The following is a 15,016-nucleotide window of genomic DNA, read 5'->3' on the forward strand; positions in this document are numbered from 1 at the left end:
TGACCCAGAAGTTGCTGTGTCTGTACACTACAGTGAGCTTCTGGCCTTCTGCACAGCGGGGGAGTGGCTGCACGTGTGACTCATACAGCCACACACTCCAGAGCCCGGATTGCCACTTGCCTGTATAATGCTGCTTCTCGCCGGAAGTTCTGCTGCTCACAGGGCTGGGAGGCTGGATGGCCCTTGTCTGCTGTTGCTACTGGATGGATCTCCGGCGCTCCCCTCTTCATAGACACAGATACACTCCCTCTGTGCCTCCACTCCTCCTCAATTGACTGCTGCCCTTGTCTCCCGCGGTGTTGCAGATTACCGATGGACACTGTGGTCCCTGCTCCCCGCTCCCCACATCATCTCCACTCCCTCAGTGCCTCCCCACCCATCCTTCTCAATTAATTGCTACTGCTGCTCCTGTCTCCCACGCGGTTGCAGATTACAATGGTCGGAAATGCGGTCCCTGTTCTCCGCTCCCCTCCCCTTCTCCTTATTTGACAGCTGTTGCTCCTGGCTCCCACAGGGTGTGGGTTGCTGCTTGATGGAACTCCGGTCCCTGCTCACAACCACATCTCCTTTCCCTCTGTGCCTAACCTCCCCTGCTCCTCATTTGACTGCTGCTGCTTCATGCTCCTTTGGGGTTGCGGGTTGAAGGTCGGAACTCCACTCCCTGCTCCTCTTCTCATCTCCACTCCTTCTGTGACTACACACTGCCTCTGGACAGACACCATCCTAGGAGACAACCTGCCTACCTGTACCATGTCTCCGCAGCTCTGTTGACTGATTAGTGAGTAATACCTTCTATGGTGTATGTTTTTCCTGTGGGGCCTATGTCTGTGTATTTATTACTGTGGGGGCCTGTGTGTGTGTGTGTGTGTGTGTGTGTGGTTATTACTGTGGGGGCCTGTGTGTGTATTTATTACTATGGGGGCCTGTGTGTGTGTATTTATTACTGTGGGGGCCTGTGTGTGTATATTTATTACTGTGGGGGCCTATATGTGTGTATTTATTACTGTGGGGGCCTGTGTGTGTGTATTTATTACTGTGGGGGCCTGTGTGTGTGTATTATTGCGGGGGCCTATGTGTATGTGTATTTATTACTGTGGGGGCCTATGTGTGTGTGTATTTATTACTGTGGGGGCCTATGTGTGTGTGTATTTATTACTGTGGGGGCCTGTGTGTGTATTTATTACTGTGGGGGCCTGTGTGTGTGTGTATTATTGCGGGGGCCTATGTGTGTGTGTATTTTATTACTGTGGGGGCCTGTGTGTGTGTATTTATTACTGTGGGGGCCTGTGTGTGTGTATTTATTACTGTGGGGGCCTGTGTGTGTATTTATTACTGTGGGGGCCTGTGTGTGTGTGTATTATTGCGGGGGCCTATGTGTGTGTGTATTTTATTACTGTGGGGGCCTGTGTGTGTGTATTTATTACTGTGGGGGCCTGTGTGTGTGTATTTATTACTGTGGGGAATGTGTTTGTTTGTATTTTGTTATTGGTGACAATGTGTGTTTTTTTCATGTGAATTCTATGGGGGGAATTCAAAGTGCATAATGTGTAATGGGCACTACTGTGTGTACAGAGGCGTAACTAGGGTATTTGGAGCTCAGGGCAAGCCCCCTCTATGCGCCGAAAAATGGGTATGGTCATGAGGGCATGGTCACTTTAAAATGGACGTGCCAACATGACACACCCCTTTCTCATCACTCTGCACCTTAATGTGTGGTCCCCCCTATGCAGTGCCACTTATATAGTGACCCCAGTAGTAGTCCCACCCATGCAGTGTCCCCAGTAGTGGTACCCCCTATGCAGTGCCCCTTATATAGTGACCCCAGTAGTAGTCCCACCCATGCAGTGTCCCCAGTAGTGGTACCCCCTATGCAGTGCCCTTTATATAGTGCCCCCAGTAGTGATCCCCCGTATGCAGGCCCCCAGTATTGATCCCCCCTATGCAGTGCCCCTTATACAGTGCCCCTGTAGTGGTCCTCCCTATTTAGTGCCCCCAGTAGTGGTCCCTCCAAGTGCAGTGGCCCTTGTGCCCCCAGTAGTAAGCCCCCCCAGTAGTAGTCCCCAGTAGAGGTCTCCCTTCCCGATGCAGTGCCCCCAGTTGTAGTGCCCCCAGTAGTAGTTCCCCCCCCAGTAGTGCCCCCAGTAGTAGTCCCCCCCACCAGTAGTGCCCCCAGTAGTAGTCCCCCCCCCACAGTAGTGCCCCCCAGTAGTGCTGACAAAAAAATAATAAAAATAAATAAAATAAAAAATTACCTGAATCCCCGCACCGGCTCCCGCATTCATCCACGCATCAGTCCTCCCGGGCTGGCGCGCTCTGCATTATGGGAGCTACGTCATGACGTCTCTCCCATTACCCACTGCAGGAGCTGGAAGGCCAGCTCATGAGTTAGCTCCAGCCCGGCTCTTGCAGTGGGCGCTGCAGAAGTCAATGAGAGTCTGTCTGACTCTCTTCGGCTGCTGATTAACACACACATTGCCGCCGCGCTGGCGGCAATGTGTGTGTAAATACACAGCCTGAGCCCGCATATTTACAACCTTACTTTTTCCATACCCCCACTACAAATTCCCACTTCGACCACTGATCTACACTGTAATGGATGTTACACTGAGCTAAAACAGTCACTACTAATAGAGTGCAGAGTGCTCTATACATTATATCACACACAGGACATACTAGCTGCATCCTGCTGTGTCCTCACACTCTCCATATCTCCATCTCAGTATGTGTAACAGAGTGCAGGCATGGTCTATACATTATATCACACACAGGACATACTAGCTGTATCCTGCTGTGTCCTCACACTCTCCATATCTCCATCTCAGTATGTGTAACAGAGTGCAGGCATGGTCTATACATTATATCACACACAGGTCATACTAGCTGCACCCTGCTGTGATCTCCATCTCAGTGTGTGAGATACACCAGAGAGTGTGGGGAGGAGACGCATTCGGTATGGAATGCCGGCTGCCGCATGACCGGCAGTTCGAATCCCGGCTACGGCAGCCCGACAAAACAGCATAACCCGGCAGCGGAAGACCGACAGCGCTGGAAATCCCGATCGTCTAAAGGTAAGTATAAACTATTCTATTCTAACCCCCTAACCCTCCTTAGGGGTGCCTAACCCTAACCTCCCCCCTCTAAGTGCCTAACCCTAACCCCCCCTTCCCCGCTATCTAAACCTAAATCCCGGGGGGGGTGCCTAACCCTAAGACCCAGTGGGGGTGCCTAGCCCTAACACTCCCTCCCCTAGCCTAACCCTAACCCTCCCGGGGGGGTGCCTAACTCTAAGTTCCCCCCAGGTGGCCTAAACGTAACCCTCCCCCACCCCTGCGGCTGTCCGCTTGCAGCGCCCGGCATCCCTTCGATCGGGATGCCGGGCGCCAGTGTCGGGAAAATGACAGGCGTCTGGATTATAGACGCCTGTCATTTAACCCTAGCCGGGATTAAGGATTCTAGATGCCGGCAGTCGGGATTGCGACCGCCGGCATCTTAAACATATCCCGGAGGAGACTGGTCAGATCTCTGGGCTGGTAGCACACAGTGACATGATGTGAGGGGGGAGAGCAGGAGTATAATAGGGGCTGATGGCTCCCGACTCCCCAACTAGGCAGATACATTTCCCTCATTAGTTTGTACTGACAGTGAAAGGTGTAGGCTAAGAGATTGTTGTAGTGACTGAGAAAGGAGAATATGTGACTGTTTTCTGTAGTAAGTGTGTATTACTCACCTGTGCTATCTGTATGGATTTCCTCCTCCTTACACTGCTGATCACTCCTCTCAAATGTCTCTTCTTCTCCCTCTGTATCTTCTGCCTTCATATCAGTCACATACGTCTCTTCTTCTCCCTCTATATCTTCTGCCTTCATATCAGTCGCATACGTCTCTTCTTCTCCCTCTGTATCTTCTGCCTTTATATCAGTCACATACGTCTCTTCTTCTCCCTCTGTATCTTCTGCCTTTATATCAGCCACATACGTCTCTTCTTCTCCCTCTGTATCTTCTGCCTTCATATTAGTCACATACGTCTCTTCTTCTCTCTCTATATCTTCTGCCTTCATATCAGTCACATAAGTCTCTGCTTCTCCCTCTATATCTTCTGCCTTTATATCAGTCACATACGTCTCTTCTTCTCCCTCTATATCTTCTGCCTTATTAGTATGAGCTGCACCCTAAACAGAAATAGTTTTTTTAAATAATGTTTGGTTTCAATAATTGAGAATAAACAGTAGAATATTAGTGTATTAGACACACACAGCATCTCTACACATCATATAGTGACAGTCCCTTTGGTACCTGATGCTCCTGTGGGATCCTGTGATAGTCCTCTGTAAAATCCTGGGAATAAAGAGGACGGGGACATATCTCTGGGGTATTACTGTCACTGGGCCCATCTGTAGGAGACATACACTGACTGAGTACATTGTATATATGTGATTCTCCTCTGTACAGTGCTGGGAATACAGAGGACGGGGACATCTCTCTGGGGTATTACTGTTACTGGGCCCATCTGTAGGAGACATACACTGACTGAGTACACTGTATATATGTGATTCTCCTCTGTACAGTGCTGGGAATACAGAGGACGGGGACATCTCTCTGGGGTATTTCTGTTACTGGGCCCATCTGTAGGAGACACACAGTGACTGAGTACATTGTATATATGTGATTCTCCTCTGTACAGTGCTGGGAATACAGAGGACGGGGACATCTCTCTGGGGTATTACTGTTACTGGGCCCATCTGTAGGAGACACACAGTGACTGAGTACATTGTATATATGTGACTCTCCTCTGTACAGTGCTGGGAATACAGAGGACGGGGACATCTCTCTGGGGTATTACTGTTACTGGCTCCATCTGTAGGAGACACACAGTGACTGAGTACACTGTATATATGTGATTCTCCTCTGTACAGTGCTGGGAATACAGAGGACGGGGACATCTCTCTGGGGTATTACTGTTACTGGGCCCATCTGTAGGAGATACACAGTGACTGAGTACATTGTATATATGTGATTCTCCTCTGTACAGTGCTGGGAATACAGAGGACGGGGATATCTCTCTGGGGTATTACTGTTACTGGGCCCATCTGTAGGAGACACACAGTGACTGAGTACAGTGTATATATGTGATTCTCCTCTGTACAGTGCTGGGAATACAGAGGACGGGGACATCTCTCTGGGGTATTACTGTTACTGGGCCCATCTGTAGGAGACACACAGTGACTGAGTACATTGTATATATGTGATTCTCCTCTGTACAGTGCTGGGAATACAGAGGACGGGGACATCTCTCTGGGGTATTTCTATAACTGGGTCCATCTGTAGGAGACACACAGTGACTGAGTACATTGTATAAACAGTGTTCTCCCCAGAATTTTTTTCCAGCCGGGTGGCATCATGAAGTAGCCGGGTGAGGGCCTTCGCAATAATAAAATGTTTTAAACCCTGACCTTACAATTAAACTTGAAATAACAATTCATATAGTAATTTTCTTATTATTAGAGGTCCAGGGGCCTATTCATGATGTTAATTATCAGGGTCTGAATGGACCCCTACAATTAACATTCTGACTCACCGCGGCTACCGGAGCAACTCATCATTGCTCCGGCGCAATGACAGCTGATGCGATATCAGTTGTCCCCGGGAGCCGCTTCATTGCTCCTTTTCGGAGCAGTGAATCTTTTTACTGCTCCTAGCAGAGCAGTGACGGGACTGCGCATGTTTAACCTACAGGTCACGCATGCGCATAAGAGTCCCGACATCCAAAGGAAGGAGCCAGACAGGGGCGAAGGGATCTGAAAACATCCCTCATCGCAACCTGGACCTCCTTACCATAGGGAAGGAGCGGGTTGCAATGCCATAGCAGGAGCATTCGCCATCTGAAGATGGCGAATGCTCCCACAGTCAAGCTCTGAAAATATTATATTTCCGGAGCTTGATGAATTCTGTCCCCATACTAGTGTGTGGGGACAGCAGGCCGTTCCACAAAAGGAAGGTAAGTAGGAGATAGCTGTGATATCTCCTGCTTTACCTACTTGATGAATGGCACGATAACTTAATTTTTACAATTGCAGGTGAAAATGTGCACTTTCACTTTCTTTTGTGAAAATTAAGTGATGATGAATAGGCCCCTCAGTCATCTGATTATGAAAAATCTGCAAAGTCTGTAGGATCTGGTCCTTTTTATATAGCTCCCAGATACTGTCCCCACTTGCAGGATCTCAAAGTGCCGGGTGGTGCCTGGGGAGAACACTGATATATGTGATTATCAGGTGATGTGTGTATATAGAGGTCCCCATACCTGCTCTCTCCTGTACAATAAGTTATAGTCTCCTCTTACCCAGTGATGTGAGGGGCCGGTGATTCTCCATCATTACGTCCTTGCACAAAGCCCTGTGTTCCTCTATATACTCCCCCTCCTGCATGGAGACATAAGACAGTGACATCCTGACACCTTATAGGAACCTGACACACACAGTGATACAGTCATCACCCAGACACATCCCCTGGTGTTACTGTATAATGTCCCATTCCCAGCAGTCACCTCTCCAGTCATCAACCATACACATCCCCCGATGTTACTGTATAATGTCCCATTCCCAGCAGTCACCTCTCCAGTCATCACCCAGACACATCCCCTGGTGTTACTGTATAATGTCCCATTCCCAGCAGTCACCTCTCCAGTCATCACCCAGACACATCCCCTGGTGTTACTGTATAATGTCCCATTCCCAGCAGTCACCTCTCCAGTCATCACCCAGACACATCCCCTGGTGTTACTGTATAATGTCCCATTCCCAGCAGTCACCTCTCCAGTCATCACCCAGACACATCCCCTGGTGTTACTGTATAATGTCCCATTCCCAGCAGTCACCTCTCCAGTCATCACCCAGACACATCCCCTGGTGTTACCGTATAATGTCCCATTCCCAGCAGTCACCTCTCCAGTCACCACCCAGACACATCCCCTGGTGTTACCGTATAATGTCCCCTTCCCAGCAGTCACCTCTCCAGTCATCACCCAGACACATCCCCTGGTGTTACTGTATAATGTCCCATTCCCAGCAGTCACCTCTCCAGTCATCACCCAGACACATCCCCTGGTGTTACTGTATAATGTCCCATTCCCAGCAGTCACCTCTCCAGTCATCACCCAGACACATCCCCTGGTGTTACTGTATAATGTCCCATTCCCAGCAGTCACCTCTCCAGTCATCACCCAGACACATCCCCTGGTGTTACTGTATAATGTCCCATTCCCAGCAGTCACCTCTCCAGTCATCACCCAGACACATCCCCTGGTGTTACTGTATAATGTCCCATTCCCAGCAGTCACCTCTCCAGTCATCACCCAGACACATCCCCTGGTGTTACTGTATAATGTCCCAATCCCAGCAGTCACCTCTCCAGTCATCACCCAGACACATCCCCTGGTGTTACTGTATAATGTCCCATTCCCAGCAGTCGCCTCTCCAGTCATCACCCAGACACATCCTCTGGTGTTACTGTATAATGTCCCATTCCCAGCAGTCGCCTCTCCAGTCATCACCCAGACACATCCCCTGGTGTTACTGTATAATGTCCCATTCCCAGCAGTCACCTCTCCAGTCATCACCCTGACACATCCCCTGGTGTTACTGTATAATGTCCCATTCCCAGCATTCACCTCTCCAGTCACCACCCAGACACATCCCCTGGTGTTACTGTATAATGTCCCATTCCCAGCAGTCACCTCTCCAGTCATCACCCAGACACATCCCCTGGTGTTACTGTATAATGTCCCATTCCCAGCAGTCACCTCTCCAGTCATCACCCAGACACATCCCCTGGTGTTACTGTATAATGTCCCATTCCCAGCAGTCACCTCTCCAGTCAGCAGCTGAATGATCTTATTGGTGAGTTCCAGGATCTTCTGGTCATTGTCTCTCTCATGTATCAGTGAGTGAGGTGGAGGCACCGTGATGGGGCTCTGGGTCCTGCTCAGTTCTCCTGACACACGGGGATGGCTGCTGGGTGTCTCACACTCACCGGATGTCTTCTTCACTACTGTGTAATCCTGTGTATTGGGGGAGACACAAAATATCACTGAATACACTCCCAGATCCCCTCACCTCCCCAGTCATGTCAGTGCACAACAGGGGGTGTAACAGCTGTACAGAGGTGTCAGTAACACAGGGGAGGGGAAGGGAACAGAAGAGGTTAATAACACAGGGATAGGACAGCAGGCAGCCCAGGGGACACACAAAGGGTTACACAATACAGAATCCCATCAGTCACTCTGCACAAATGATGAAATTACAAATGACCGCACCTCAGATGTATGTTACATGTGTGACCAGCCTGCCGGCCGTGTGTGTGCAGCGTAGGGTGGGGTGAGACATGTCCTGGGGGATAATCAGTGACACTCTGAGGATCTGGGGACTGTCACAGCCACTGGCTGTCTCTGAGAGAGTCTCTATTGCTCAGGATAACAAGACGCCCTGACAGACAGTCTCAGCTCAGGGAGTGCAGCCCTTTGTTACATGGCCTGTCTGTGTCCTTCTCACACATCCTTCCCCAGCTCCTGTTATGTATCATCTGGTATATATAGGAGGGTGGTTCAATAAATAAAGTAACAAGACCTCTCATTGTGTAAATGTAGTCACCTTCTACATATACATATAATAAATAGCATGGCCTTAGTACAGATTATTTATCCACATAGAGCCCGTACTTGTCTAAACATTTGTTCCAACGTTACACCAAGGCATCTATTCTGGCCTAGAAGAAATCAGGGTCAAGCGTCTGAAGCCAGGATATGACAAATGCTGAATTTCACCATCGGCTGTGAATCACCTTCCACCCAGGTACTTCCTCAATAGTCCAAAGAGATGGAAATGACTTAGTACCAGGTCAGGACTGTAGGGAGGATGGTCCAGTATCTCCCAATGGTAGCGCTGTAACAACACATGCATGCGGTTGGCTGAGTGGACGTGCTTGGCTGCTCATCTTGAATGTATGTCCTGCTGTTATCAAAGGCACCAACCCCAAACCTGTTACCATGACATTATCACCGTACACTCCAATAAGCTGGTGATGAATTACAGCTGCTGATGTGCCCTTTATACACAGAAATCTGATCACACTATGCACCTTAATGTGTGCCCATGTTACCGCCAGCCCCGCCATCTTACACCTGATGCTGGGACAGTATGACTGATATGAGGCGCAGTGTAATGGGTGTGAGGGGAAGCAGTGGTCTACCTGCTCTGTCCTGGTGGGTAATTAGAATGAAATAGAGAACATTACACATGAGAGGTCTTGTTACCTTATTGACCACCCTCGTACATAAGGGGTTGGGTTCAACATCCCGATGGTCAAAATGCAGATGGTTGGAATGCCAGAATTGGAATCCCGACACTGAAAATCTCGACATTTTCACTAAGTATCCTAAGGTTAACTCTAAACCCAATCCACCCTCCCGCAGCCTAACCCTAACCACCTCCTCTCCTCCCGCAGCCTTACCATAAACCTCCCCTCTGGTACCCTAACCCTCCACTCCCACAGCCTAACCCTAACACTCACCATTTGAAGTTGTCGGCATTTTGACCCGTCCGGATCCTGCAGACGGTATAGGGCGCATCAGGATTCTGACTGTCGTGATACAAACTATTTCCCATGCATACATGTTATACCTATTATGTGTTATTTCTTTATCTGACAGCTCATTTGTGTTATTATAACTCTGTATCTGCTGCTATATAATAACAGGACACCACAGGCTGCTCCACCTGTAAAATAATTGTAGCAGGACACCACAAGCTGCTCCCCTGTATATAATAATAACAACAATTAATAACAACAACAACAATAACAGGACACCACCTGCTGCTCCCCCTCTATAATGATAATAAAAAGGAAATCACAGGCTAATCCACCTGTATAATAATTTTAACAGGACACCACGGGCTGCTTCTCCTGTATAATAATAATAATAATAACAGGACACCAGAGGATGCTCTCCCTGTATAATAATAATAACAGGACACCACAGGCTACTCTCCCTGTATAATAATAATAATAACAGGACACCACAGGCTGCTCCCCCTGTATAATAATAATAATAACAGGACACCACAGGCTGCTCCCCCTGTATAATTATAATAATAACAGGACAATACAGGCTGCTCCCCCTGTATAATAATATTATAAATAACAAACAAAAAGACACAGTATTCCTTTATGGGGCACTCACGGACCTATATCAGTTCAATATGACAAAATTTTGTCATTCAGTTATTTGGGAATATGATAACTATATTAAAATATAACCTTTATTCATATTAATGTGTAAAAAATGTTGTCCTCGAAATATAAAGTATACAATGAAAAGAAAATAGTATGAAATTAAACCAGTTAATAAAAGTTGTGTTACCACATCAAGTTCTTAACGTATTATTTATTATTATATGAATATTATGTCATGACATTTTAATAATCCATGATTAGTGTATGAATAGGGTGTCAGTAGACAATGGACACTTCACAAATAATAATTCACATCTTTAATTAAACTCAACTCACATCAACTGTTAGTATCCACAGTGACTGTGTGCAGACGTATTCACAAACCCTCCTCACTGTCTGATTACAGCACTAGCTATGTAAGGGCTCAATATATAAAGGTATTATATCTATATAACCCACAGTATAGTGAGTAATTGTAATGCTGTCCTCTAATGGAAGATCTCATAAGATGCTCTATCAGGCATTTGGAATGACGTTCCCTAATAATCTAATGCACTGTTGTATGAGGAATCACCAATCACAGTTATATAATATAATAAAGGGAGGCTTGTATTTATATGCACTGGTCTGAGTGGTATAAGGTCAGAGAGCGTATTCTAACAGTGCCTTATCTGCACTAGCTCCTATAACTTCAGTCTCACATAGAACTGATCTTAGTCAGATTATATAACGTGCAGATAGCTGAGGTGATCTTGTGCCCATTGTAATTAGAATAGGCAAAAAGATCCAGAGTAGAGGTACCTTACTAACAGGTAGGATCATTCTATGGCAGAGGTTCCCAAAGTACGCCATTACAGTCCATGTTTTAGGGATATCCAAGCTTGAGTCCAGATGGGTAAATCAAATGGATTGAGGTACTAATTAAGTCACCTGTGCTCAAGCATGGATATCCCTAAAACGTGGACTGTGAAGGTGGACTTTGGGAACCTCTGTTCTTTGGGATGGTCCGATCTAATTGTTTTTTGAGTTCATCAGAGTTCTCGATACTAACGATTTGAACGTAACACTTTCCTGTGAGACTAGCCACACAGAAGTCACGTTCCCGGATCTGAGAATACAAAGATTACCAGACGGCAAAATACAAACGGATCTTTTCAGTAAAAAGACAGCTAGGAACAGTTTAGTACATAACACAAGTGCACACTTTCCTCCTGTACTACATAACACAAGTGCACACTTTCCTCCTGTACTACATAACACAAGTGCAAACTTTCCTCCAGTATTACATAACACAAGTGCACACTTTCCTCCTGTACTACATAACACAAGGGCACACTTTCCTCCTGTACTACATAACACAAGTGCACACTTTCCTCCTGTACTACATAACACAAGGGCACACTTTCCTCCTGTACTACATAACACAAGGGCACACTTTCCTCCTGTACTACATAACACAAGTGCACACTTTCCTCCTGTACTACATAACACAAGGGCACACTTTCCTCCTGTACTACATAACACAAGGGCACACTTTCCTCCTGTACTACATAACACAAGTGCACACTTTCCTCCAGTATTACATTACACAAGTGCACACTTTCCTCCTGTACTACATAACACAAGTGCACACTTTCCTCCTGTACTACATAACACAAGTGCAAACTTTCCTCCAGTATTACATAACACAAGTGCACACTTTCCTCCTGTACTACATAACACAAGGGCACACTTTCCTCCTGTACTACATAACACAAGTGCACACTTTCCTCCTGTACTACATAACACAAGGGCACACTTTCCTCCTGTACTACATAACACAAGGGCACACTTTCCTCCTGTACTACATAACACAAGTGCACACTTTCCTCCTGTACTACATAACACAAGGGCACACTTTCCTCCTGTACTACATAACACAAGGGCACACTTTCCTCCTGTACTACATAACACAAGTGCACACTTTCCTCCAGTATTACATTACACAAGTGCACACTTTCCTCCTGTACTACATAACACAAGGGCACACTTTCCTCCTGTACTACATAACACAAGTGCACACTTTCCTCCTGTACTACATAACACAAGTGCACACTTTCCTCCAGTATTACATAACACAAGTGCACACTTTCCTCCAGTATTACATAACACAAGTGCACACTTTCCTCCTGTATTACATAACACAAGCGCACACTTTCCTCCAGTATTACATAACACAAGTGCACACTTTCCTCCTGTACTACATAACACAAGTGCACACTTTCCTCCAGTATTACATAACACAAGTGCACACTTTCCTCCTGTACTACATAACACAAGTGCACACTTTCCTCCTGTACTACATAACACAAGTGCACACTTTCCTCCTGTACTACATAACACAAGTGCACACTTTCCTCCTGTACTACATAACACAAGTGCACACTTTCCTCCAGTATTACATAACACAAGTGCACACTTTCCTCCAGTACTACATAACACAAGTGCACACTTTCCTCCTGTATTACATAACACAAGTGCACACTTTCCTCCTGTACTACATAACACAAGTGCACACTTTCCTCCAGTATTACATAACACAAGTGCACACTTTCCTCCAGTACTACATAACACAAGTGCACACTTTCCTCCTGTACTACATAACACAAGTGCACACTTTCCTCCTGTACTACATAACACAAGTGCACACTTTCCTCCAGTATTACATAACACAAGTGCACACTTTCCTCCTGTACTACATAACACAAGTGCACACTTTCCTCCTGTACTACATAACACAAGGGCACACTTTCCTCCTGTACTACATAACACAAGGGCACACTTTCCTCCTGTACTACATAACACAAGTGCACACTTTCCTCCTGTACTACATAACACAAGGGCACACTTTCCTCCTGTACTACATAACACAAGGGCACACTTTCCTCCTGTACTACATAACACAAGTGCACACTTTCCTCCAGTATTACATTACACAAGTGCACACTTTCCTCCTGTACTACATAACACAAGGGCACACTTTCCTCCTGTACTACATAACACAAGTGCACACTTTCCTCCTGTACTACATAACACAAGTGCACACTTTCCTCCAGTATTACATAACACAAGTGCACACTTTCCTCCAGTATTACATAACACAAGTGCACACTTTCCTCCTGTATTACATAACACAAGCGCACACTTTCCTCCAGTATTACATAACACAAGTGCACACTTTCCTCCTGTACTACATAACACAAGTGCACACTTTCCTCCAGTATTACATAACACAAGTGCACACTTTCCTCCTGTACTACATAACACAAGTGCACACTTTCCTCCTGTACTACATAACACAAGTGCACACTTTCCTCCAGTACTACATAACACAAGTGCACACTTTCCTCCTGTATTACATAACACAAGTGCACACTTTCCTCCAGTACTACATAACACAAGTGCACACTTTCCTCCAGTATTACATAACACAAGTGCACACTTTCCTCCAGTATTACATAACACAAGTGCACACTTTCCTCCAGTATTACATAACACAAGTGCACACTTTCCTCCAGTATTACATAACACAAGTGCACACTTTCCTCCTGTACTACATAACACAAGCGCACACTTTCCTCCTGTATTACATAACACAAGTGCACACTTTCCTCCAGTACTACATAACACAAGTGCACACTTTCCTCCAGTATTACATAACACAAGTGCACACTTTCCTCCAGTATTACATAACACAAGTGCACACTTTCCTCCAGTATTACATAACACAAGTGCACACTTTCCTCCTGTACTACATAACACAAGTGCACATTTTCCTCCTGTACTACATAACACAAGTGCACACTTTCCTCCTGTACTACATAACACAAGTGCACACTTTCCTCCTGTATTACATAACACAAGTGCACACTTTCCTCCAGTATTACATAACACAAGTGCACACTTTCCTCCAGTACTACATAACACAAGTGCACACTTTCCTCCTGTATTACATAACACAAGTGCACACTTTCCTCCTGTACTACATAACACAAGTGCACACTTTCCTCCTGTACTACATAACACAAGTGCACACTTTCCTCCAGTATTACATAACACAAGTGCACACTTTCCTCCAGTATTACATAACACAAGTGCACACTTTCCTCCTGTATTACATAACACAAGTGCACACTTTCCTCCTGTATTACATAACACAAGTGCACACTTTCCTCCTGTATTACATAACACAAGTGCACACTTTCCTCCTGTATTACATAACACAAGTGCACACTTTCCTCCAGTATTACATAACACAAGTGCACACTTTCCTCCAGTATTACATAACACAAGTGCACACTTTCCTCCTGTATTGAGAGGGATTCCAAAAGGCGAATTTTTACACCTAAGAAGGAACTGCTCGAGTTATCTGCACGTTATATAATCTGACTAAGATCAGTTCTATGTGAGACTGAACTTATAGGAGCTAGTGCAGATAAGGAACTGTTAGAATACGCTCTCCCCCTGTAAAAAAAAATAATAACAGGACACCACAAGCTACTCCCCCTGTATAATTATAATAATAATGGGACACCACAGGCTGCTTCTCCTGTATAATAATAACAATAGAACACCTCAGGCTGCTCCCCCTGTATAATAATAGTAACAGGACACCACAGGCTGCTCCCCCTGTATAATAATAGTAATAACAGGACACCACAGGCTACTCCCCCTGTATAATAACAGGACACCACAAGCCGCTCCCCCTGTATAATAATAGTAACAGGACACCACAGGCTGCTCCCCCTGT

General features: G+C 46.0%; 1 protein-coding gene across 1 annotated transcript in view; it reads right to left on the reverse strand.

Moving 5' to 3' along the window:
- Positions 1-15,016, reverse strand: part of LOC148443296 (uncharacterized) — a 33,426-nt gene that overhangs the window by 15,851 nt on the left and 2,559 nt on the right. The window contains exons 2-5 of the mRNA XM_088463019.1: positions 7,865-8,056; positions 6,341-6,419; positions 4,294-4,391; positions 3,728-4,169 (exon numbers count right to left, since the gene is read on the reverse strand). Coding sequence (XP_088319145.1) covers positions 3,728-4,169; positions 4,294-4,391; positions 6,341-6,374 — 574 coding nt within the window. The 5' untranslated portion in view covers positions 6,375-6,419; positions 7,865-8,056. The remainder of the gene's footprint in view (positions 1-3,727; positions 4,170-4,293; positions 4,392-6,340; positions 6,420-7,864; positions 8,057-15,016) is intronic.

This window comes from Taudactylus pleione, unplaced genomic scaffold (genome assembly GCF_031769625.1).
Source record: "Taudactylus pleione unplaced genomic scaffold, aTauple2 ptg001312l, whole genome shotgun sequence".
Classification (NCBI taxonomy): Eukaryota; Metazoa; Chordata; class Amphibia; order Anura; family Myobatrachidae; genus Taudactylus; species Taudactylus pleione.